Source organism: Amphibalanus amphitrite, unplaced genomic scaffold (assembly GCF_019059575.1).
Source record: "Amphibalanus amphitrite isolate SeventyFive unplaced genomic scaffold, NRLGWU_Aamphi_draft 000502F_arrow, whole genome shotgun sequence".
NCBI lineage: Eukaryota > Metazoa > Arthropoda > Thecostraca > Balanomorpha > Balanidae > Amphibalanus > Amphibalanus amphitrite.
In genome coordinates this window covers 129,064-152,063 of record NW_024881996.1, presented here as the reverse complement: position 1 = coordinate 152,063, position 23,000 = coordinate 129,064, and the positions used below count along the sequence as shown (strand labels likewise).

Genomic DNA, 23,000 nt, shown 5'->3' with positions numbered 1-23,000 from the left:
GGGCCCTCAGAGATGCCGGTATGTGGCCCTTAGAGGCACCGGTGTGGAACCCTCAGATACTTCAGTGTGAAGCCCTTACAATTGCTGGTGTGGAGCTATGAATGCGCTTGCTTAAATCCCTCAGAGGCCGGTAGGTACATGGACATTAGAGCTCAGTGAGAGCTTGTGTGGTGCCTTCAGTGGCCTTGTGGAGCCGTTAGACATCAACATGGTGCTCTCAGGAGCCGGTGAGTCCTCAGAGTCACCGGTGTGAGGCCTTCAGAGCTCCGAGACACTGGTGTGGGGCCCTCAGAGGTGTCGGAGTGGGTCCTTCAGATGTACAGGTCTCGCGAGATTAAGCGGTAGGTTTTGCACTTTTACATTTCCGGTTATATCTCAGAAACTAATCGATCTACGATGAAGCCATTTTACACGGTCATGGCCGGCTTGTTACCCAACAAGTCGATCGCATCTTCAACACTTAAAAGCTTAAGACGACGAAGATATAGCCTGAAGTACACTAAATTTTCTAGGTGCAAAACCTACCGCTAAAACCCGCGAGACCTGTACCTGTAGAGCCTTGAGATGCACAGGTGTGGTGGCCCACAGAGGCGCCGGTGTGGGGCCCCGAGAGCCACCGATATAGGGCCCTAGGAGACACTAGTCTGTATGACCCTCAAAGGCGCCGCTGTGTGGCGCTCATAAACACTGGTGGGGAGCCATCACAGGCGGGTGGAGCCGTTAGAGGCCGGAAAGGGCCCTTAGATGCCTACAAGGAGCCTTCAGAAGCCCTTATGCCACCCTTATGGGGATAAGCGTGTCTACTTAGGAGCCCTTGAGGTGCTCTCATGAGCTCTGTGGGGCCCTACCGAGCCGAAATATGGCCACGGTCAGTTACCGCCGCATGGCTCTTCGGACTATCATTCTCAGGGGCCTCATCTGCCTAGTTTGAATAGAAGGGCCTCTCAGACCATCAGTCTCATGGGCCTCCTCTGGCTAGTATAAATAGAAGGACCTGTTAGACCATCAATCCTAGGGGCCTCCTCTGGTTAGCATAAAAAGAAGAGCCTATCAGACCATTAATCTCTGGGGGCTCCTGTGGACAGTATAAATAAAAGGGCCTCTCAGACCATCAGTCTCGGGGGCCTCCCTAGAAAAGTGTAAATGTGGATAGAGGGCCCCCTTAGATTCAATAGGAGTGGACCTCTCTGACTACCAGTCTCAGGGGCCTCTCGTGGCCAGTATGAATATAAGAGCCTCTCAGACCATCGGTCTCAGGGGCCTCTTCTGACTAGTGTGGATAGAGGGCCCTCCCAGACCATCGGTTTCAGGGGCCTCCAGTGGCCAGTTATATGAACAGAAGGGCCTCACAGCCATCAGCCTCGGGGGCCTCTTCTGACTGGTGTGAATATGAGGGCCTCTCATACCATCAGTCTCAGGGGCCTCCTCTGCCTAGTGTGAATATAAGGGCTTCCCAGGCCATCAGTCTCAGGGGACTCTTCTGACTGGTGCCGGATTGAGGGACCTCCCAGACCGAAAGTTTTGGGGGTCTCCTGTGGCCAGTATGAATAGAAGGGCCTCTCAGTCAATCAGTCTCATGGGCCTCTTCTGCGTGGTGTGATTATAAGGGCCTCTCAGGTCATCAGTCTCAGGGGCCTCCTCTGACTACAGTGTAGATGGATAGGCCTCCCAGACCAGCAGTCTCAGGGGCCTCTTCTGACTATTGCGGATAGAGGGGCCTCCTCTGACTAGTGAGGGTAGGGGGCCTCGGCTAGACCGCCAGTGTCAGGGGCCTATTCTGACTAGTGTGGATGGAGGGGCCTCCCAGACCACCAGTCTCAGACCTCTGACTAGTATGGATAGAGAGGCCTCCCAGACCGCCAGTGTCAGGGGCCTCCCCAGACCAGTGTGGATATTGGGGCCTCCTCAGATCCACTAAGGTCTCTCAGGCCATCAGTCTCAGGGGCTTCGACTGACAAGTATGTACAGATGGCCTCCTTGGATCCATCACTGCCCCTTGAGAGTCCGTGCGTGGGGATTCGTGGAACTTATTTTTACCGAGTTTGTTTATTCTGGAAGGTGACGACGTCCTCTCAAATCGAGACAAGGGGCCTCGAGTAAAAAGTGGGTGGGCCAAAACACATGGTTGGCCCCCCACCTCGAAAAGTGGGTGGGCACTTGCCCACCTGGCCCCCCCTGTTCCTACGCCTATGGTCGGCACGTTTCTGGCGTCGCGCAATTCCACGGGACGGATTCATGCCCGCGATTTACCGTTGACAGGTTGCTTACGAGTCTTGAATACAACGAAGAAATTCAGTAGGCATTTACTTCAGTCAGAGTATCTAAAAACATTCCGACTCCGGAACCGACATTGATTCCGGAGTTCAGATATTCTATCAGGGCATTGAGCAATGAGCAATTTTGCAAAAAGGCTCAACAGGACGTGCCTTTTGAGCGTGAGAAGCGTGAAACTGTTGCTAAACCAGAAACTGCTTATTTATTTACCATGTGATTACGGAGCGAGCGAAGCGAGCGTAGTCTTTCCTTAGATTAACGGAAATTTCTGAGTACAGGGTTGGGCAGATAAATTGGGACAAATTTCAACTTCCTCTAAAACGACTATTTTTTGAGTGATTAAGATAATTTTTGAACGTAAATATAGGCTAATGAATACTTTTCGATGTTATGCAGGTTGCGCTGTAATTTTGAATCGACTGATCACAGAACGTGGGCTTAAGCAAGTCACTATCAACTTAGTCCGCGCCCACATGCATGCCAATACTCTAATTATGCTCCATCAAATGGCTGAAAGTAGTGTGTATCGAACAGACGTAAACGTTGGAGGAAGAGAAGATGTTGACTCATCCTTACATACTTATTGCATTGACACCGGCCGCTCCCTCGGTTTTCCAGGGGGGTTAAAAGGCAAAATTCAGTTAAATCAGAGGATCCTCGCGAAAACAGTGGCGCGAGCTTACAACGAAGGTAGCCGCGCCATGAGAAAGCGATATACCAGCACCTCAAACATGTACTCTTATGCATTGATGCATATCGACATGTTAACATAGATGTTGAAGCAGCTGTGACGTTAAAAATATTGTTTCCTCTTGAAGGGCTTTGGAGAAGCGAGCAAGCACGTGCAGGTCTTTTTCGACGATGGTATCCCCATAACCGAACATATGAACAACCGCAAACACCATGAAACATCGCAACCAGCCCAGAAGACGTGATCTTAGTTCCAAAAAGCATGCAGCAGACCTCGGTGATGGCATTCCACTCGGTGACTTCTGACGGCCACGTGGGGCCCCCTTATTTTACGGAATCGGGAGGAGGTTCGTCCTTACAGCGTACCTAACCATTATTCCGGCAGTTCGAATCAACAAGATGGAAGAAGGCATCATCCTGCATGGAGTGATGCTCTTCGAGGAGTCAGCTCCCCGGCATACAGTAAATTAAATACAAAATCTCCTGAAACGGAGGATCCCGGAAACTGTACCCAAGGCTAAATGGCCCCTCCCTCATTAAACCTCCGCCCACACAAGTTCTGGTTGCTGGGGCGTTTTTGCGGCCGAGTCTAACGAACGTCCCCATGTGACTGTGGTGAGTCTCAGCAGTGCCAGTTGGCTACAATTACGAGCCATTTCAGAAGGGAGATCTCGCCGCGCGTGCGGCCAGTCCAGGCACCGATAAGGACTGATGCAGGTGGACCACAGTGATCATATTTGGTGATAAATGTGTAAAATTGGTGTGACAATATGTGATCCAAATTTGAAATGCCTACGTTTACAAATTTCTAAGCTACGGCGTTCTGAATGCAAATATGTATTTTGTCCCAATTTATCTGCCCAACCCTGTATGAGCGGCCGGCCGGCCGTGCGGACGCTTTTGCGAGGCTTATATCTCAGCAACCACTTGACCGATTTACATGCGGTAATTTTTGTAGGGTAGCTTCATTCCTTCTACCAAGTATTGGACTATTCCCGATGCATTTGGGTGACCCCTTATGCACGTGCCACGTGCAAAACGAAGAGGTGTCAGTTTTGTAATTGTTGCAATATCTCGGTAACTACTTGGCCGATTGCGCTGAAAGTTGGCATGTAGGTAGGCACCCACTAGGCACTGCATATCCATGTGCCAGAGTTGGGGTGCTGCTGCACGTGCGCACGTGCAGGGGTCGTTTCCAGATCTCGAGAACGGCTCGACCGATTGCGCTCAAATTTGGTACACGGTTAGGGACCAGTTAGTAGGGTGCCGTGCACAAGTCAGTTGGGACCCATTTTGCACGTGCGCACGTGCAGGGTGCCGCTCCCAGATCTCGAGAACGGCTAGGCCGATTGTGCTCAAATTTGGCGCATCGCTAGAAACCGGTCAGTAGGGTGCCGTGCACAAGTCAGTTGGAGGTACCCCCTCGAAATTTCGCACGTGCAAGACTCACCCCCTCGCTCGCTCCGTTAGTCGCCCCAAAAGGCGCTATACTGGTTCATAAAGCATTTTGCATTTTACGAGAGCCTGTTCAACTATTCTAAATCACTAACATCAAGCGTACGGGGTGTTCGGGTATGGAGAATAGGAGGCAAGTCGCAAGATATAGTGGTGATGGAGATGGAGAGTCCTGAGACAATTTCTGGAACCCGGAGCCGGAGTCGTCGAGAATCCACTAACTTCGCCGTCCTGATTCTGCTTGTAGTCGCGTATCACCTGGGCCCATATTGTGCCGAAAATTGTCCGGCTGGTGGGCAGCTGTCCGCCAATACATTTCAAGGTGTTGCTCCAGAGTCCAGAGTTACCAACGAGACGGTGTGGTCTATTGAAAAGCTAAGGTTGTGACTTGTGAGCTCTTTCCCGAGGTCATCAGACAGCGCATTACGCTCTCAGTGACCGGCATGGGCTTGGGATTCAGGGACCTTCATAGGCGCTCAGATATCTATGCAGGCTCTTAGGCCAGTGTCGGGTCCTCAAAGGCCGTAGTTAGAGGAAAGCGCAGGGCTTTAGGAGTTGTTGTAGCAGATTATTGCACATTAGAACGGTGAGGCTGCTTAGACTAGTATGGTGCTCGAAAGACCGGCTTGGAGCCCCCTCCCCCCAACACTATCGGGTGACCTCACATGGAAAGAGGATTCTCAGATCGATTTGAAGCTTTTTTTTGGGACGGGTACTGTATCTAGGTGTGTTGCAAACTGGACCCCTCTCACGAAATTATAGCCCAATTCTAGCACGCTTAGCAATTCTACCAATCTTAAACGCATTCATAGTAATTAAAAAAATGGTAGAATAATGACACTCCCGTACATATATGTAGGTCGGCGAGTGTTGAGAAATTCGTGTGTCACAACATTTTAAGGGTTCCCTTCATTTCTAGATATTAAATTCCTTAGCTTTGCGACTGTCAACACATCCTATATTATTACGGAGCGAGCGAAGCGAGCGTAGTCTTTCCTTAGATTAACGGAAATTTCTGAGTATGAGCGGCCGGCCGGCCGGCCGGCCGGCCGTGGTCACGCTTTTGCGAGGCTTATATCTCAGCAACCACTTGACCGATTTACATGCGGTAATTTTTGTAGGGTAGCTTCATTCCTTCTACCAAGTATTGGACTATTCCCGATGCATGTGGGTGACCCCTTATGCACGTGCCACGTGCAAAACGAAGAGGTGTCACTTTTGTAATTGTTGCAATATCTCGGTAACTACTTGGCCGATTGCGCTGAAAGTTGGCATGTAGGTAGGCACCCACTAGGCAATGCATATCCATGTGCCAGAGTTGGGGTGCTGCTGCACGTGCGCACGTGCAGGGGTCCATTCCAGATCTCGAGAACGGCTGGACCGATGGCGCTCAAATTTGGTACATGGTTAGGGACCGGTTAGTAGGGAGCCGTGCAAAAGTCAGTTGGGACCCATTTTGCACGTGCGCACGTGCAGGGTGCCGCTTCCAGATCTCGAGAACGGCTGGGCCGATTGTGCTCAAATTTGGCACATCGCTAGAGACCCGTTAGTAGGGTGCCGTGCACAACTCAGTTGGAGGTACCCCCTCGCAATTTCGCACGTGCAAGGCTCACCCTCTCGCTCGCTCCGTTAGTCGCCCCAAAAGGCGTTATACTGGTCCAATACACTCCGTGAATGATTACGGAGCGAGCGAAGCGAGCGTAGTCTTTCCTTAGATTAACGGAAATTTCTGAGTATGAGCGGCCGGCCGGCCGGCCGGCCGTGGTCACGCTTTTGCGAGGCTTATATCTCAGCAACCACTTGACCGATTTACACGCGGTAATTTTTGTAGGGTAGCTTCATTCCTTCTACCAAGTATTGGACTATTCCCGATGCATGTGGGTGACCCCTTATGCACGTGCCACGTGCAAAACGAAGAGGTGTCACTTTTGTAATTGTTGCAATATCTCGGTAACTACTTGGCCGATTGCGCTGAAAGTTGGCATGTAGATAGGCACCCACTAGGCAATGCATATCCATGTGCCAGAGTTGGGGTGCTGCTGCACGTGCGCACGTGCAGGGGTCGATTCCAGATCTCGAGAACGGCTGGACCGATGGCGCTCAAATTTGGCACATGGCTAGGGACCGGTTAGTAGGGTGCCGTGCAAAAGTCAGTTGGGACCCATTTTGCACGTGCGCACGTGCAGGGTGCCGCTTCCAGATCTCGAGAACGGCTGGGCCGATTGTGCCCAAAGTTGGTACATCGCTAGAGACCGGTTAGTAGGGTGCCGTGCACAAGTCAGCTGGAGGTACCCCCTCGAAATTTCGCACGTGCAAGGCTCACCCTCTCGCTCGCTCCGTTAGTCGCCCCAAAAGGCGTTATACTGGTGTAGTCATTCTTACGCGAAAACAAGGTTAGAGGTATTCGGAATATTGGAGGGTACTGTACCCCCCATGTAAATTATTGGAGTCCGGACCCCCGCATACCCCCCTGTGGCGGAGCCCCTAGCACGATGACTTTCCTAAAAAATGGTAATTCGATTTTCTTCTACTGACTTATGCTAGAGGGGTTGCAAAATTGACTTGGGAGTCAGTTGCTCAAACAGAAATATCGCTCGTCGCTGGGTTCGAATACTTTTAGTCCTAACACTGCAACATAGTTTAGTTAAGTAGGGGAGAGTGGGGCAAAGCGGCCACCCGGGGCAAAGCGGCCACCCATCGTTTTAGCCCTCCATAGCTGGCGTCAGTTCCAATTTATGGTTTCCAATTATACTTCTCTTCACGGTCGTTCGAATGAGCCAGACCGGGGTTTCAGGCCCATCACCATTGTTCTGTGAAACACGGAAAAGCATTTCTTGCCAGGTTACCAACTATGTTTACAATTTTTAAATGTTATGTTATTCCATAACCGTTTGGAATTTGTATAAGCGTTCTTGTCCATGCATTGCATGGTTATCGTACATGTATTCTACCAATTTTAATGTTTTTTACCCCACTAATAGCTAAGCTGGAATATTTTTGTCTCGGACGGTATGCGCGGGGCAAAGTGGCCGGGGCAAAGTGGCCACCCCCCAATTGGCCATAAGCTGCTTCCATCTGGATAAAAAACATTATTTATATTCATATGTGTCGTCATGCATTCATCTTGGCCACTTTCCAGTTGCATGAGTTACCATATAATGCAATTAAATGTTTTTTTATGAAAATCCTTTCTTTGTTTACCTACAGATGGAAGATGATAAAGTAAACATCCATCCTCGCTTAACCTTGTCACCATCAAATTACCCTAGTCGTACACGAGGCAACTAATTTGTTTCTCATGTCGGGACTTGAGAAGACGCCGGTGGCCGCTTTGCCCCAGGGTATGGGGCAAAGTGGCCAATATGCATTAGGGGTACCCATTTTTGGGTCAATTTTTCAAATTTTAGGTGGGGGTGGATTTTCCCATTATTTGGTCTATTCTGATTGCATCTGTGCCAAAAATAGCGAAATCAAACGATTTCTAGGGGTCGCGAATTCAAAATGAAAATGCCAGTTTTAGCGAAAAATCGACCAAATTAATGCTATTTTATTTTGGAACAAGGTTACTATGCCAACAGGTTGGAGTCAATTTTCCCATTATTTGGTCTATTCTGATTCCATCTGTGCCAAAAATAACGAAACGAAACGATTTCTAGAGGTCACGTATTCAAAATGAAAAGGTCAATTTTAGCGGAAAATCGACCAAATTAGCATTATTTTATGTTGGGACAAAGTTACCATGCCAACGGTTTGGGGTCGATTTTATCATTATTTGCTCCGTTCTGGATCTAGCATTTTTTGCTCCGTTCTGGATCTAGCAGTGACAGAAATAACGATATCAGACCACTTTAAGGGATCGCAACCTTGCATTGGAAGTTTTAATTTTACTTGGAAAAATGAATTCATATGAATGGATATAAATGCGCAAAACCAATGTGTTGCAGTGGTATTAATGACTGTTTGACACCGTGCAACATTGCTTTAGTTGTAGGTATACCTATTCGACGTGCAGCGGTAAAAGAGAGCACCAAAAATATCATTTTGGTCAATGAACAGCATATGCTCATTTACACTCACTGTGGCTTAGACCGTCATTAGTACCTACCTACACAAGACCGTAACTCTTAGAACGACTGGCTATGTAGTCAGAGGGCTAAAATCAGTGATCGAAACTTTCTCATTAGGACCATTTAGTTTTCAATGAGTCGTCTTATTCAGCAAAAGAAATGACTGAACCCCAGGACGTAAACAATGAATATTGACACAATCTGGGTGGGAGGGGCATTAAAAGCCGTTACGGATGTAACGATATAACTCGTGTGTCATATTGTAACGGAAATATGGCATGAAGTAGATAAATAAGTTGCTAATGGCCTATTTATATCTATAACGAGATGAGAACAGCACCGAAGCTATGCCGGTATGCATGACCTATTGCCAATTCGCTAGCCGACCTCCCCTTAGTCCCGGAGTTGCAGACACGGCTGAGGGAGGGGCGCAAGCTTTACACCACCGCACCATTGGGTGACTGCTGTATGAGTGTAGTTAGCTTTTCCCCTCTCCCACAAACACCCACACCCACATACAGACTTTTGCTGAGACTGTTGACATAACTATTGTTGACTTGAGACGGGTGCAGATATCATGTCATGGAACTAGTGCCTGGTGATGGCCGCTGCCAGCAGCATCCTTGCAAGATAAAGTAACGGACCTTACGCTGCACTCTACAGGCCCAGTCCAAACCCTGGTGCTGAACTGAAGTCGAATGGCATTGGCTAAAGCTGAAAATTAGGAAGGTGCCGAGAGCTAAACGACTCAGCCAACTCCGAGGCAGATCCGTTTACTGACTCCTGGCATTGCCTGGGGGCCGACACATTGGGTGGGCCATGGACCTTAGGTGGCGGACCTAGTTCTCCTCGTCTTCAGCCTCTGCACGCACACTCCTTTATATGACGCCGCGTCCTGGTTACCACCATACAGCCCATGCAGGATGAAAATCTTCTGCTTCATTAGGTTCTTCAGATTCAGACGCCAATTACCTCAGATCACAAGTGATCTGTGCAAGGAGCTGTGAAAGGTCTTCGTCACGTATCAGCTATGCACGTATCAGCGCATGGCTAGTCGCCCGTGGTCGAAAATGCAAAGTCGTAAATGCTGTGCATTGTATCGGAAACTCTTACACTTAAGAACGGTGTGTACTCTTATCTGTCCCCACTGAAGAAATGGAATAGTAGGTAGATGGTTGGTAGGCATGGAAAGAATCGACGCTTTGCAGTTTATGTTTTTGGATTAGAAGTTGATATTTTTGGGTAGAACACCCAGATTTATTCTACCTTGTCTCATAGGTGTATGCGACAGTAGCGGTGGAACACCTTCAATTAAGGGGGGGGGGGGCACTGCCGACTTTTGGCCCCATTCTTTCCATGCAACGCCCCTAGAGCTAATGTTAAAATGCCAAAATCAAAGGGGGGCACGGTGCCCCGGTGCCCTCCCCGTTCCGCCGCCTGTGGTCAGCGATTAGGACGGCGTTTCTTGTGGAAGTATACGGTCAAAATGGTTTGATCGTTTTTGAATTGCATGGTTTGAAATCCATTCGGAGCCATGATCTGTGAGATGTATCCTGAGCTAACTTGCGGAAACTGTACATAATTGTATGGACACAAAAGCCTGTCATGAACTGAGATGTGGCAACTGAAACGTCACATTTAAGTTTGACCTCACAGGTCATCAAAGGTCACCAATATCAAAGGTCACCAAAGGTCACATGAAGGCAGAAGATATCAAATATGATTACACGCCGACCAGAATGATACCAACAACAGGAGCAAAACATCACGGCGCTTTTCACCAAATGTTACAGTATCGACTTGTATTGATCGCTAGTAAAGCATTTAACCGGAACCACGTGATGGAGCACATCGATCTGGATGAAAAAGGAGCGTTCAATGACCCCTCTACCCTACTTTCGAAACAAAAAGTTTGCCTTTGGTGCGATTTACTATCAGCGTAAAATAGACATATTTCTAGGTAAATACGCAAATTTCAATGTCAATTCGCGACCCCTAAACCACCTTTGATTTCAATATTTTTTGCATCGTTGGAATCAGGAGCCGCGAAATAATGGGAAAAACCACCCCCACCCTCAAATTTCCAAAATCGGGAAAAATGGGTACCCCTAATATGCATAGGTTTAAAGTTTTGTCAATATCTTTCATATGTGAACGCCTTTGGAAATAAAACGCAGTTGAAATAAAAGGCAACTTAATAGGGATCACATTGGTATAGAAAGAATCTTTCCAAGTTTAAAAATCAAGCGTTGGCATCGTGAAAAGCGTTAGGGTGGCCGCTTTGCCCCACTCTCCCCTACATAGTTTAGTTTAGATAGTTGAGAGTAACCTGACCTGGCCATGGGTGGAGAACCTGCCCCGGCCACCCCGGCCGTGGCCGGGGTAACTTTCAGCCTACCCCGGCGCGGCCGGGGTAACTTTTCTACTCTTGTAAATCATAAAAGCTGTCTCCATACGAGAAAAGAAAACTCACGCTCTTCGAATGTTGACTTCCATGGGCGTAATATTGCAAATCAGGTAGGTATTTACCATTTACTTAACTTGCCATAATCTCCAACCCTAAGACCCGCGTGTGGTCGCCAATGCCAAGATTGCTCTCAAATCCTGTTCAGTTTCGAAATTTTGGCGCGCCTTCGGCGCACTTTTTCAAAACTACTGCTTGACCTCATTGCCTTCATCTGACCTGCCACCAACCGCAACCACACCCGTTTATGAGCGTACCCGTCAGGGTGCTCATAAACACCGAGCGGCCATCATGCTTCGAACTCGGACTGTTGTAACCGGGCCGCGTGCTCTCGCCACGCGGAATCCAACGCTCTAGCAACTGAGCTACGAGACCGGGACCGGTCGATATTCCTGGATCGACTCCCTGTTTGTATTATAAGAGCCGCCCAACATTGAAAAAGGCTACGCCCGTGGATGTCAGTGACCTATTTTAGTGCTTTGCTTGGTTCGATCTGTCAATTTCTCTGTAAAGCTTCTACTATGGTGAGTTGTCTTTTTGTAGCTATTTTGAGACACAATAAAAAGCTGAAAACGCAATATTTAGGTACTCAAAATGGCATATGGTTTGGTTTGGGTTCGGTGTGAAATTGCAAGTTTAAGCAAAAAGAAATAATAATTTAAAAGGAAATTGCCTTTTCGATCATTCCAAAAATGTTATGAATAATACGGTGTCGGATACAACGCTCATCCTTGAGCAAACACAGCATCCTATTCCATGCGTCAGAATAGGGGTTTGATGATGACCGTTGAGAACAACGTGAGTATATCGTCTTCCCGCGACTATCGGTCGCCGGCCGGGGTAACTTTTTCAAACATTCTCCACCCATGGACCTGGCAGTACCTGACCTACCAGTAACCTGACGGTTTCGACCACACGAAATAAAGAAAAACCGTTGGTACCATACCGGTGATAAAGCTTGAGAGGGGAGGTCGTAGCTGGCAGAAACACATTTCTCGGCACACCTTTTAATGCTCCTCTTCTGCAGCATTTCAGTCTTTCAATGTTTCAAGGTTGTGTCAAGTGCACTATCCTCTGACGTGTTTGGGATGACTTGCTTAGAAAGATGCATTTCAATTTTCTTTTATTGCCATATTGGAGAGTTCCCAATAATTGGCCTGACCTCAGTGTCATCGATACAATCCAATATACATCTTGTGTACGTTACCCGTGCCAAATCAGTTGGGCAAACTAGACCTTTGGAATCAAAATATGGAGGCATCAAAAGATTGATTCCTTTTGGGCATAAATGCAGACCATTTCTAACTAACCAATCACATAAAAATAAGAGAGTGTTTCAAGAAGGAGCATGCCTGATCTTGAACAGAAATGCTTGAACTATCTCCTAAGCAAAATAATATTGCTCCTATCATAACAATTTGAATTCTATAGGTAGTGAAAGGCAATCAAGGAATTGATTCACTTTAAACAGATAATCATAATATTGATTCCTCGTCAGCTGGCTAATCATTATTTTGATTCACAGGTAATGTTAACAGATAGGCAACAATGACTTGCAAGAATACAGCACTTATCTTGCCATTATTCTCATTTAGTGGTATCCTCAGCACCACAACTGATACCTATAGCATTGTTGTGCTTGACCTTCACTACATTTGATAACAATTCACAATTTTTAAATGTCAAGAATACAAAAACTGAAGCAACAGGTAAAAACCATATAAATAATATAAAAGCACTACAAGAATGATAATTAGGGGTTAAAAAAATTCATTTTGCCATTTTACACAAATACTGATTGGTTAGTATGTGATTCATGATACAAAAATAACATACAGTGTGATTTCCTCAAAACAGCTTTTACGTGATGGACAGTGGCTCTGTCTTTTTCCCATTCACAAGGCCAAAGGGACAATTTCTTAGCTTTGAGGTAACACTTTTTGCAAACCTACCACATTTTTCTACCTTTTAAAAGAAAAATCTCACCGTCATGGGCCTTTTTTCAACCGTAACGGTTCATTTGAAGTAAAAAACGTACCCAAATGAATCAAAAAATTGATTCCATGCCCATATTTGGTCATGGCTCCTCCCACCAGAATCAAATTATTGATGCCTCCATATTTTGATTCCAAAAGTCTAGTTTGCCCAACTGAAATGCTTCTCGCACCAATCGTTTCACAGAACTATAGCTATGGACGGTTACTTATAACAGTCAACTTGTCAACTTTACGTCAGTACGTTAGTCATTTCGAGGACACATTTCACACAAATCCCCGGACCCATCCGGCTGGTTGTCGCCGACAGATCCCTTCACTAGCCTTACAAGTAGCACACTGGTATCGTGATTTCTGAAATGCGCCCGTACTGTGGAGTGCGTATTGTGGTTCCATCCACTCCTGATCTCATCTGACCTGAGCTACTCGGGTACCTGATCTCATCTGATGTCCCTACTCGGGTTACGCTTCCACTCAGCCGCCGGTCTCCCTTTCAAACCCACCTCTGTCAGCGTAACCAGACACCTATCCCAGCCCAGACATTCCTTCCATAAAGAACAGGCGATTTGTTGTTTATTGACTGATCGAAGTGAACATTTACTTAGCGGCGGCGGCAGCCTTCACCTGACGCTTGGGCTGGGTGCCCTCGCGGAAGCCGAACCTGAAACAAGAAAAAGGAAAATTATCAAACGTCGGACCACCATACCTCCACAACAGGAGCGTTACCCTTCAGGGAATCTCGGACTCCCGCAAATGCAAATAAGACACAGGGAAAACAGGGCAAATAGGACGGTTGAATGCATCAAAATCACACGAAGGCCATTGCACTTACACTCAATACCCAGAGCCCAGCGCGTGATGATATAGTGCATACCAATGATCATAGAATCAAAATCACTACGCATGCATTCAATCTCAAGATCTCAGCTTTGGCAATTCCTGTCGCGTTTTCACGAGCAACGCGTCAACTGTACAGTGGGTTTTGAAGATGAGAAATGTGGCCAATGGATTGAACGTGATAGGAAGAACCATTCCATTCACCCAGTCCGTTTCTAAGCACCAGTCGACAAAGGCAGATGAGGTTTTTCGATGATTAGCAGCGATACCAAGTGCAACCACCCGATGCCGGATGGTGGTGAATAGAAGGGGGGGGGGGGGTGTAGGGGGCTAAACATCCCTCGTTCACGGTGATTCCTCCGCCTACTGAGTTTGCAGAAGCGATACTGTTCTAGCATTTATTAATGGCGGAAGCGACACAGCTGTTACTTTATAGAGCGGCAAGGAAAATGTGATTCTGCCAACAGGATGGATTATGGAATTGTATGTTGACTAAGGTTCCTGTTTGCTATGTGAATGACAAAGTGTATTTTTACATTTCATAACTTACGTTGCATGGAAAAATAACCTAACCCGCGCCCCGTAGGGCTATCGGCGGATCCTACCACCCGTAGCAGTGTTCCATTTTTCAGACTTTTTGGTGGCAAATCACACCTAATGGGGAAAATATTTTCATCCCTAAAATATAAATGACCGACTTAACTTCATCTCTGACAAGAGTTTCATGTATTCCCAACAGCCAGTTCACATGTCACTTGACAGTTGATGCACCCACATCCTTTTGTTCCACACCCTGTCAAGATCCTGACATGAAATCCTGGTGAACAGTTGGCATAAAAATTGGCATTACACCATTTTGCAAAAATACTTCAGTTATTTACTTTCTTTTTTATCATCCTAGAATTTTTTTTCTTCATCGACACACTCAACCAATATCCAATTTTAGAACACTGCCCGTAGAGGGTGCCGTTTCGGCCCCCCAGATCTCGGAAAGTTACCCGCCTATTTTCAAAATTCAAACGGCGTTCGATAGAACCACCGGGGAACTACCTATATAGTGACCTAATTTCATTGACCTCTGTCCAACAGATGACGTTACAGGTCAGGTCACAGGTCGCATTTTCACCGTTCACAGACATATTTTCAAGAAATGTGTTGTAAAAATCGAGTAAAAGGCATAAAATCATCGATAGAGAATTGTTTGTCAAATACATATTTCGCTAGGTCACTGATGTCAGGTCACAATATGAAAGTGACGCATGATGCATGTTTTATGGTCCATTTTATATGACAAATGCGATTATGTGGGTCAGACAACCTTTGGGGCCAGTTTAGGCTATGTTCTGATCAGGTCAGGTCAGCTCAGGTATGAAGGTCAGGTCAAATTAGGTCAAATTTTAAAGTTGATATTTTTGCATAAAATGGGTATCGATCCAAATGCAGCTCGTCACGGGGAGCCTAATGGTGGGCTTTGTTTGGCGCTACGTGGTCTTGAATTGCAAAAAAAAATTGAGCCTGAAACTTTGATGTCATCAATTTTGAAGCTTTTTTCGCTATTACTTGGCAAAAAGAGGTATCGATCTGAAATATGGCTGTGGATAGAAGACGGTAGGCACTATCATATAGTTTCCGCTTTTTCGATATTCGAAAAAACTTTTATATCATTTTTAGGTGGTCAAAATCCAATAATTTCAAAAACTGAGATAGCAGTTTTCCCTTTCAATTCTACACCTTCCATGTTTTGAACATTTTTCTGTATATTCAAAGCTGACAGCTCTTCTCGCGAAGCTTTTTTTGGGACGGAAATGGCAGAACATGCATTTGTGGCCCACCTATCATTCAAAGCCTCTGCCATCTGGAAAAACTTTTGATCACAATGTGTAAAATTGATGCCCGGAGGGGTAGTCAAAGCTTGGTGGCGATACCTGCAGCCGTTTGGGAAATATCTACGGAATAGGACATGGGGGCTTTGCCCCCCCCCCCCTACGGGGCGCGGGTTAATAATGACATGTAACGGTTTGAGATATGGTCATTGATCAGCGGTATGTAACTTTTTGGCGATGAGCAACTGCATCGGAACAGCAGATCCTGCACAGACGATCGTGAACACCAAGACAGCAACTGACCTGACGCACCACTCACTCTAACTGTCCCTTCTGGTGACATTTTTTTGCACAATCTGTTCAGTAGACATTGAAAAAGAAATAGAAAAGGGTCCTTCATGCTCATAATAAGCGCCCTAACCACCGACATATAAGTGTTTACTTCGGTGGGTGCCACACAATATTTCTTTCAATATACTGTCATTGACCAGGAATACATAAGCACAGTAAAGGCGTATTAGAAACGGACCACAATGCTGAGCGAATAGGAGAATCCGTTCCTGATACGCATTTACTTGCTCATGCAACACCGGTAAATATAGCTATAATAAAATTGGTTGGATTGTTAATGAGCAAATAAGCACAGCGGGTAAGCAGCTTAATGAAAATTTCATTATTGCAGACACTTGAAGCAGTCAATTGCAACCTATCTGGCACGAGCGCTTGTCGCGTCATTCATTCACACGCGTCAGAAGTCGCCGAAACTCAAAAAGGTTCGAAAGGTAAGAGGGATGAGGGCTATTTGGCGTCCGTTTGCCTATCAGTGCTGAGCAGTTGCTGAGGTATAAGGTGATATTTGAAAAGCGCCCAGGGACTGGGAAGGGCTGCTAGTTTTTTTTTCTATGATAACTTAGATGATCTCACTCCATCATAATACTGGTTTGCACAAACAAAGAATTATAGCATTTAAGTTATAAAATGGGGGTGCAGAGTAGAACTACATACACAGTACACAGTTCTGGCCAGAGTAGCCACAATCTTGCAGAATCCTCATTTCAGAGCTGGGGTCAACATTGCTTTTGAAGACTCCTAAAACATCCTTTCAGCTGCTTGATAATCAAAAATCATTTGCTCATTCAGCATCCAATGGCAGACCTTGTAGTCAGTCACACTCCTGCATTTTTTGATCTTGTGGATATGGAAGACAGAAATGGGAGCCATACCTAGAGTAGGTAAATTTCAAGTGCATGAGCTGTTTTCAACACATCTAATCCAAAGGAATAATATTCAGGGAACAGAAAAGCTATTTTTTGCATATGCATAAGCTGCACTTTGCACAGCATATGCTATTTTTTCTGAAACAGAAGAATGCTGAATGGATGGCCAAAATGGGAACAATCAATTTCCAAAGCCATGGTGGCCAGGCTCCAGCTGGTTCCAAGATTCTGTCCGCTCAAGTACAAGTTGCGCAGAAACTGAATACCTTGGTAAAACTCACCTGAATCGCTTGCGGACAACCTTCAGATGACGCATGCGGCCAGTTCCAGTGGTCTTCCTCCTCTTGGCCTTCACGCTCCAGTTGTCTGTAAATAAAAAAATCGGAACTGAAAAACTGCCTTCCCAAGAACTAATTACACAGATGACAAACCTACACAGTTTGATGGAGATAAGGGAGGCTATCAAAACATAAAGAAGCTAAAAGCAGATTGCTTCCCACTGTTTCTGCAGTCAAAATAAATGCCATATACTCCACATACATAAATGATAAGTCACTATTGATTATAGGTCCCTGTTCCAGTTAGCTCACAACAATCCAGAGATATTGCTGTATGTGCAGGTAAATAAAAGTGAACTAGACACTATTGTCATGCACTATTATTACAAAAGAGAGCAGCAGAACATGACTGAGCAGCAGAGTAACATACCAAGAACTTCATTAGAACTGATGAACTAAATACAGGATAGACAGTAGACAACACACAATATGTATGAAGCAACTGGTCAGTCCCTGCAAAATGGTGCAGCCAAGGGTCTAGCTCTGTGCTTATGTCATAATCTCAAAAGCTTTAAGCTTCTAAGCACTTCAAGACCAATTTCAAACAATTTAAGTAAGCCATTATATCAACACCTTTTCATTTAAAACCCACATTTGGTCTCCGGTGAATTTCAGACAAGTTGGTTAGAGACCTTCAAAAAAGATACAATCGCTCGATTTTTCTCAAGTTTGTCTGTCTTGGCAGATAAAGCAATACCAGAACAGGCCTACGAACACACATATTTGATCAGGATCGGACGATTGGACACTTTTAAAAGGAGATATTTCGAGCCTCCCGGAAATCCACAGGAGAGCAGATGTGGGGTTTAAAAAAAGGTGTCGATATTACTCATCCACACAGTAGGAACCAAACCACAATGTACCAATGCCCAGAGGAACATGCCCAGATCAAGGCATAACACAGTAGCTGGGGATTGGTATAATTGCTTTAGTCCCTTTGCGAAGCACCAGCAGCAACAGTCAACCACAGGTGTATCAGAGGGGACTGAATATCACTTGCATAGGTAATCATTTGAGTTCTGACAATGAACATGAAGGCAATATTCATTTTTTTTTGTATGCCAATTATTTCATATTCTTTATTCATATTTCTAACATAAAGTATAAAATTTTACCTTTCTTCCAGACCCTAACCAGAACCAAAAATGAGGTCTATCCTAGTGCAAAAGACAAAGCTTTGCATATTTTGTCACCAACATTTGAAACATTTGAAAACAATGGTAAAAGCTCCAGATTTAGAGTCAGTGTTAGTATGTAAGCAATAAGCATGCAAACAAGTATTTTCACTTATAAATTAACAGTTTGCTAACATGTGCAACTGCAAAAGTAAACAAACGGGTTACTCACACTATCAGGTGAAAACAATGGTGTTGCAATTCAGCAATTTTAGGAAAAACGTCTAGGTTACAAAGCCTGAACACCAGCCTCATACTTATAACTGATTACTTACATGACCGCATCTTAGCAGCAGGGTAGCCACACTGGGAGCACTTGTGCTTCTGGATGTGGTAGGACGACCTACCACATCTTCGGCACAAGGTGTGAGACTTATTATGTCTCTTTCCGTAGCTTGATGTTCCCTTCGTCTGTAAAAGCACATTTAAGTCAGTAACGCAATGCGATTGGGAAGCGGGCGGGATATCGATGGCACCGCAACACCGTTTATAGCCAGAAACGACGACGAATAACACAAATTGCTGCGATTAATAATTGTTCTCTGATTGATAGGTAAGCAAAAAATAACCATTATGCGGAGGGAGAAGCGTGAGTGAGAAAAAATACGATTATTAGATTTACAGGCACCTCACCATCGCTTGTCTGAAGGGGAAAAGACAGCGCTGCCTATTATCGAAACATACCTTATGTTTTAGGAAGTGACCAGTCGACCAGTCTAGTTGAAGTTAAAGGAAAATATTTTTTTTATCTTTTGGCTATTTTTTGTTTAATTTAATTATGCTTGTGAAAATTGTAAACTTTATTCCTTAGGTGAAGCTGCACGTAAAGAGCTTTTGATAATCGACGGTAAATGACGTCATGCCTACGGACTTATTTTGTTTAGATTTGTGATTGCTGAAAACATAAGAAATGATAAAGAACCACAGAAAAGCTGAAAGAATGCTCTAAATAAAAAATATGATCAGCTGCAGACTAGCTATAAATGTATTGAAACAGTTTAGCTATTGGATTATGAAAGCCATAACAACTTTTTTGACCTGTTCAATACCAGTCGCCTATAAAGCTTTTGGAAATTCAACCTCGTATATTTAGCACACCGGCAGAAGCTTGTTGCCTAGCGACAAGAAATTGAAACAGCACGCACAGGATATATCGAACAGCATTCTGCTAGTGTTTTCGCGGCTTCAACTTTTGCAGCCTTCGACATATATTTTTGATTTGTTTTGTAAATAATGGGTGCCGTAAAAATATGAACACCGCCCTGTCTTGACATGTGACGGTGATTGTTTTAGGCAAGTTTGAGGGTCGATTTGGTATTTGTTGATCTGTAGGTCTGTTTTGCTGATCCCCCATTTTGAATAGAGGTAGGTAGATGTCAGTTATAATCGGCTAAGTCTTGGTTGAAATAGTTTATCTTTAATATTTGTTCGTTCATTTGTCTTTATCAGCTCATCCAATCACTTATTCATTCATTCATTCATTCATTCATGTATTCACACTCATTTCAATCATTCACCATTGTCACATAAGTCAGAATCATGGGTGAATTACATTTTCTCTTGTATTTTAATTTAGCTCAGAAGTTTGGTACATTTGGTGTGGGTTTTGGTCAGTAAGCTGTAAGCTAATCTAAAAATCAAAGCTCAAGATAAGAATAAACATATTGTGTTGTTGATTCAACTTATATATGAGTCAGCGTCATTAAGGCTGGAGACTTCCAGTTTGCGGTTAACTCGCGTTTATTTTGGTGGCTAACTTCCTTACACGCGTGTAGCTGCCCACCAACTTTTACCCGGGGACTTCCATCCGCGGTTAACTGGTGGGTAGCTACACGCGTGTAAATGTTTAAATGCCGACTTACACGCCAGTTTAAAGGGCTTCCCGATCAGCTGATCGGGATGCGGCGATCAGCTGGTCCAATGAACAAGTGCGAAATTCCGTTATTTATGGGACCGGTGGCCCCCAATCAGCGTTTTTGCACATGCAATGAGTACAGCCGTAACAATGGGATGTGGTGATGCATTAACCTAACCAGAACAGCGTTTGAAGCCGTGCCAATCAGCATCAGTAATGCTAATCGCCTTGTGTTATTTCACTCTGTATGGCCGACCGCCAGTCTACTGCATGATCTTGCAACAGCCGTATCTCAGATTACTCGTCTGCCCTCGTCGGTTCGTCTCCGTCACCCCCCGTCCTCACCCCCGCCCCGTCACTTCACCGGTGAGGCGTCGTCGGTGTCCAATGCAATGCCACACAAAGGACGATTATCACCGAGTGATCAGTTCAGTGGCGGATCCAGGGGGGGGGGCTGCGGGGGCTGGCAGCCCCCACCCAAGGAAAACTGGCGCCACTGCGCCTTCGGCGCAGTTTCGGCGCAGTGGCGCCAATTTTCAATTCGCAACTCATCGGAGTGCCGCATACTAGGACTAGGATGCAAAAATCAGTCGAATAACGTCGTTTCAGTACGCTCCGCACCGATATTTCCAATGGTGTGGTGTTACTGTACATACTGATCCTGGGCGCCTCTTGTCAGGGCCACTGGGTGCCAATATTTCAGCGCCAATACGATGCGACTATGGCGCCCATCCGGGGCGTGGCGCCCAATTATGACCTGCAGCCCCTCCCCAGTGAAAATCCTGGATCCGAGACTGGATCAGTTTAATATGTGCGTGTCGCGGGGGTGGCTGACGTTCCAACGGCGCAGGATCCGGTCCACCACCAGTGCCCATTTGCTGCCGTTTAAACCGCTAATGGTTCTTTTTGGCCGTCCTTTTCATATCTCTCCAGAGCTGTGTCAGCTGTTTCTAGTCCCATTTTTCTTCTGACCTTGCATTACAGGCTGTAACAATGTTCTTCCAAGACCGTTTTCGTTCTTCATTACTCCTTCCATCGTGTCGCTTATTTTTGATGACTTTTACTTCAGTCTTCATGACATCGGCTAACAAATGCATGTCTCTACTACTGAAATTTCTGCTCCTCTTCTTCCTGTCCATGGTTGTTGACCGGACACTCGTATTGCTTCCACTGAGCTGGTCCTCGCCCCACTGACACGTAACGCGAAGTGCGACGACAGGGGCCCGACACTAGCCGGCTGGCTCGACGATCACATTATTTCGGATGCGATACGAATCCCATCTCACTATCCCGAAGATTACGAAATAGCAGCTGGTGGCAAGGAGATAGGTGCGATGGAAATAGACTAATACCTCCGTATTTGAAAATTTGAGTCCTACATCCTCAATTCTGTCAACTCAAATATTGCTCTGATTACTCATGTATGACTTGTTGAAAACATCTGGATACTTGCAGTGATGAAATACGTAATTTGTAACCCCTCAACAAGCACAGAGGCCAGTTTAACCAACAGAAAAATAGCCGCCTGGCAGAATTTTTTGCCTAAAGACCGTTTCACATACGGAGTGGAAACGCGATAAGCACGTAAGCGGATAGGGCTTTACCGCTCTCGATCCGTATGTGAATCGGCCTTTAGGCGAAAAATTCCGCCAGGCGGCTATTTTTCTGTTGGTAAAACTGGCCTCAGTACTATGAAAAGGTGACCTCAAATTCGTCTAATCTTAGCAGCCGAACGGCTAGGCCGAACTGGCTGAAAAAGCCTGAACTAGATGATTGCACTATTGTCTATCACTTGCACTTAAAATTTGCACAGAAATAAACTTTTAAAACCCCCTAAGGACCAAAAAAAAGCACCACCGAAAAGATACCCGCGAACTTAATACATGGGGTGGCTCGCGTGTAAGTTCGGTCGCTAACTTAGCGAACAAACTATTTACCCGCAGATGGAAGTCTCCGGGCAAAGTTACCCGCCGACTTAAACGCGAGATAAACGCCAACTTACCCGCAAACCACTTACACGCGACTTACCCGCGTGTGGAAGTCTCCAGCCTAAGTTTCGGTAATTTCAATTTCTGGTTGCTTTATTTCTCACGCTGACACTGGGTAGAACTGTCAGCTCTGACTAACTCTGACTCATGCACGACAGCCATGATCTGATGTGTTTCAGGATGTCTCTTGTATATAGTGTCTTGTTTTTTGCATTGTATTATACCTACTGGTTTTCTTCATTGAAAAATAATTGCTAGTGACTGTCAAGTGTCTTGGGTGAGCCCAGACATTCCCAGGAAGATGTGATCTGGCTATCATTAAATAATTGCTTCAATATTAGTGCTGGGTCTTGATTTCTCTTGTTAAGGTAGGCAAGAACAACAATTGCAAATCATTTATGCTTAAGATTAAATTGATTTGTAGGTAGCAGAACTAGAAGCATCATTTTCATATATGACAATATGTAACACTAATGATGTTTGAACTATATGTTGCAGGAAGTAGGTGACACATACATGGACTACATCTGCAGCTTGATGTTGAAAATGTTCCTTTAGTAAGGTATGAAGCTATGTCACTGATACCTGTATGTGCTTAATGTTAGAAAAAACTGAACTTACCATAAAAAGTTGTTGTTTTCCTAGACCAGCTCTTTGCTGAATTGGACATCTGTTCCTACCTAATATGAACTGCATTGCTCACTTTACCATTTTGAGAGTTTTGGATATGGTTGGTATTAATCTTTATCTTCCCAGTTTGTTTTTTCATTTGAAATGTCTAATAGTTCAAAGATATCCCCATCTCTAAATAATGGAACCTCCC

The 23,000-nt window shown here is 45.3% G+C and overlaps 2 protein-coding genes across 5 annotated transcripts in view; one reads left to right on the top strand and one right to left on the bottom strand.

The window, feature by feature from the left end:
• Positions 1-13,504: 13,504 nt before the first annotated feature.
• Positions 13,505-19,022, bottom strand: LOC122392825 (probable 60S ribosomal protein L37-A). 2 transcript variants are annotated; one of them, XM_043388128.1, is made up of 4 exons: positions 18,968-19,022; positions 18,610-18,745; positions 17,103-17,187; positions 13,505-13,605 (listed from the first exon to the last, which is right to left on the bottom strand). In XM_043388128.1, exons 1-4 carry the CDS (start codon positions 18,968-18,970, stop codon positions 13,542-13,544), a joined length of 288 nt encoding a protein of 95 aa, XP_043244063.1. In that variant the 5' UTR covers positions 18,971-19,022; the 3' UTR covers positions 13,505-13,541. The 2 variants fall into 2 exon arrangements, with proteins under 2 accessions (XP_043244063.1, XP_043244064.1); XM_043388129.1 differs by lacking the exon at positions 18,968-19,022 and adding an exon at positions 18,904-18,924.
• A 3,651-nt stretch (positions 19,023-22,673) lies between these two features.
• LOC122392801 (pneumococcal serine-rich repeat protein-like) overlaps positions 22,674-23,000 on the top strand; it is a 101,790-nt gene continuing 101,463 nt past the window's right edge. For all 3 annotated transcript variants that reach the window (XM_043388073.1, XM_043388072.1, XM_043388075.1), the window contains exon 1: positions 22,674-22,739. The gene's annotated coding sequence lies outside the window, so the exon portion shown is untranslated. The remainder of the gene's footprint in view (positions 22,740-23,000) is intronic.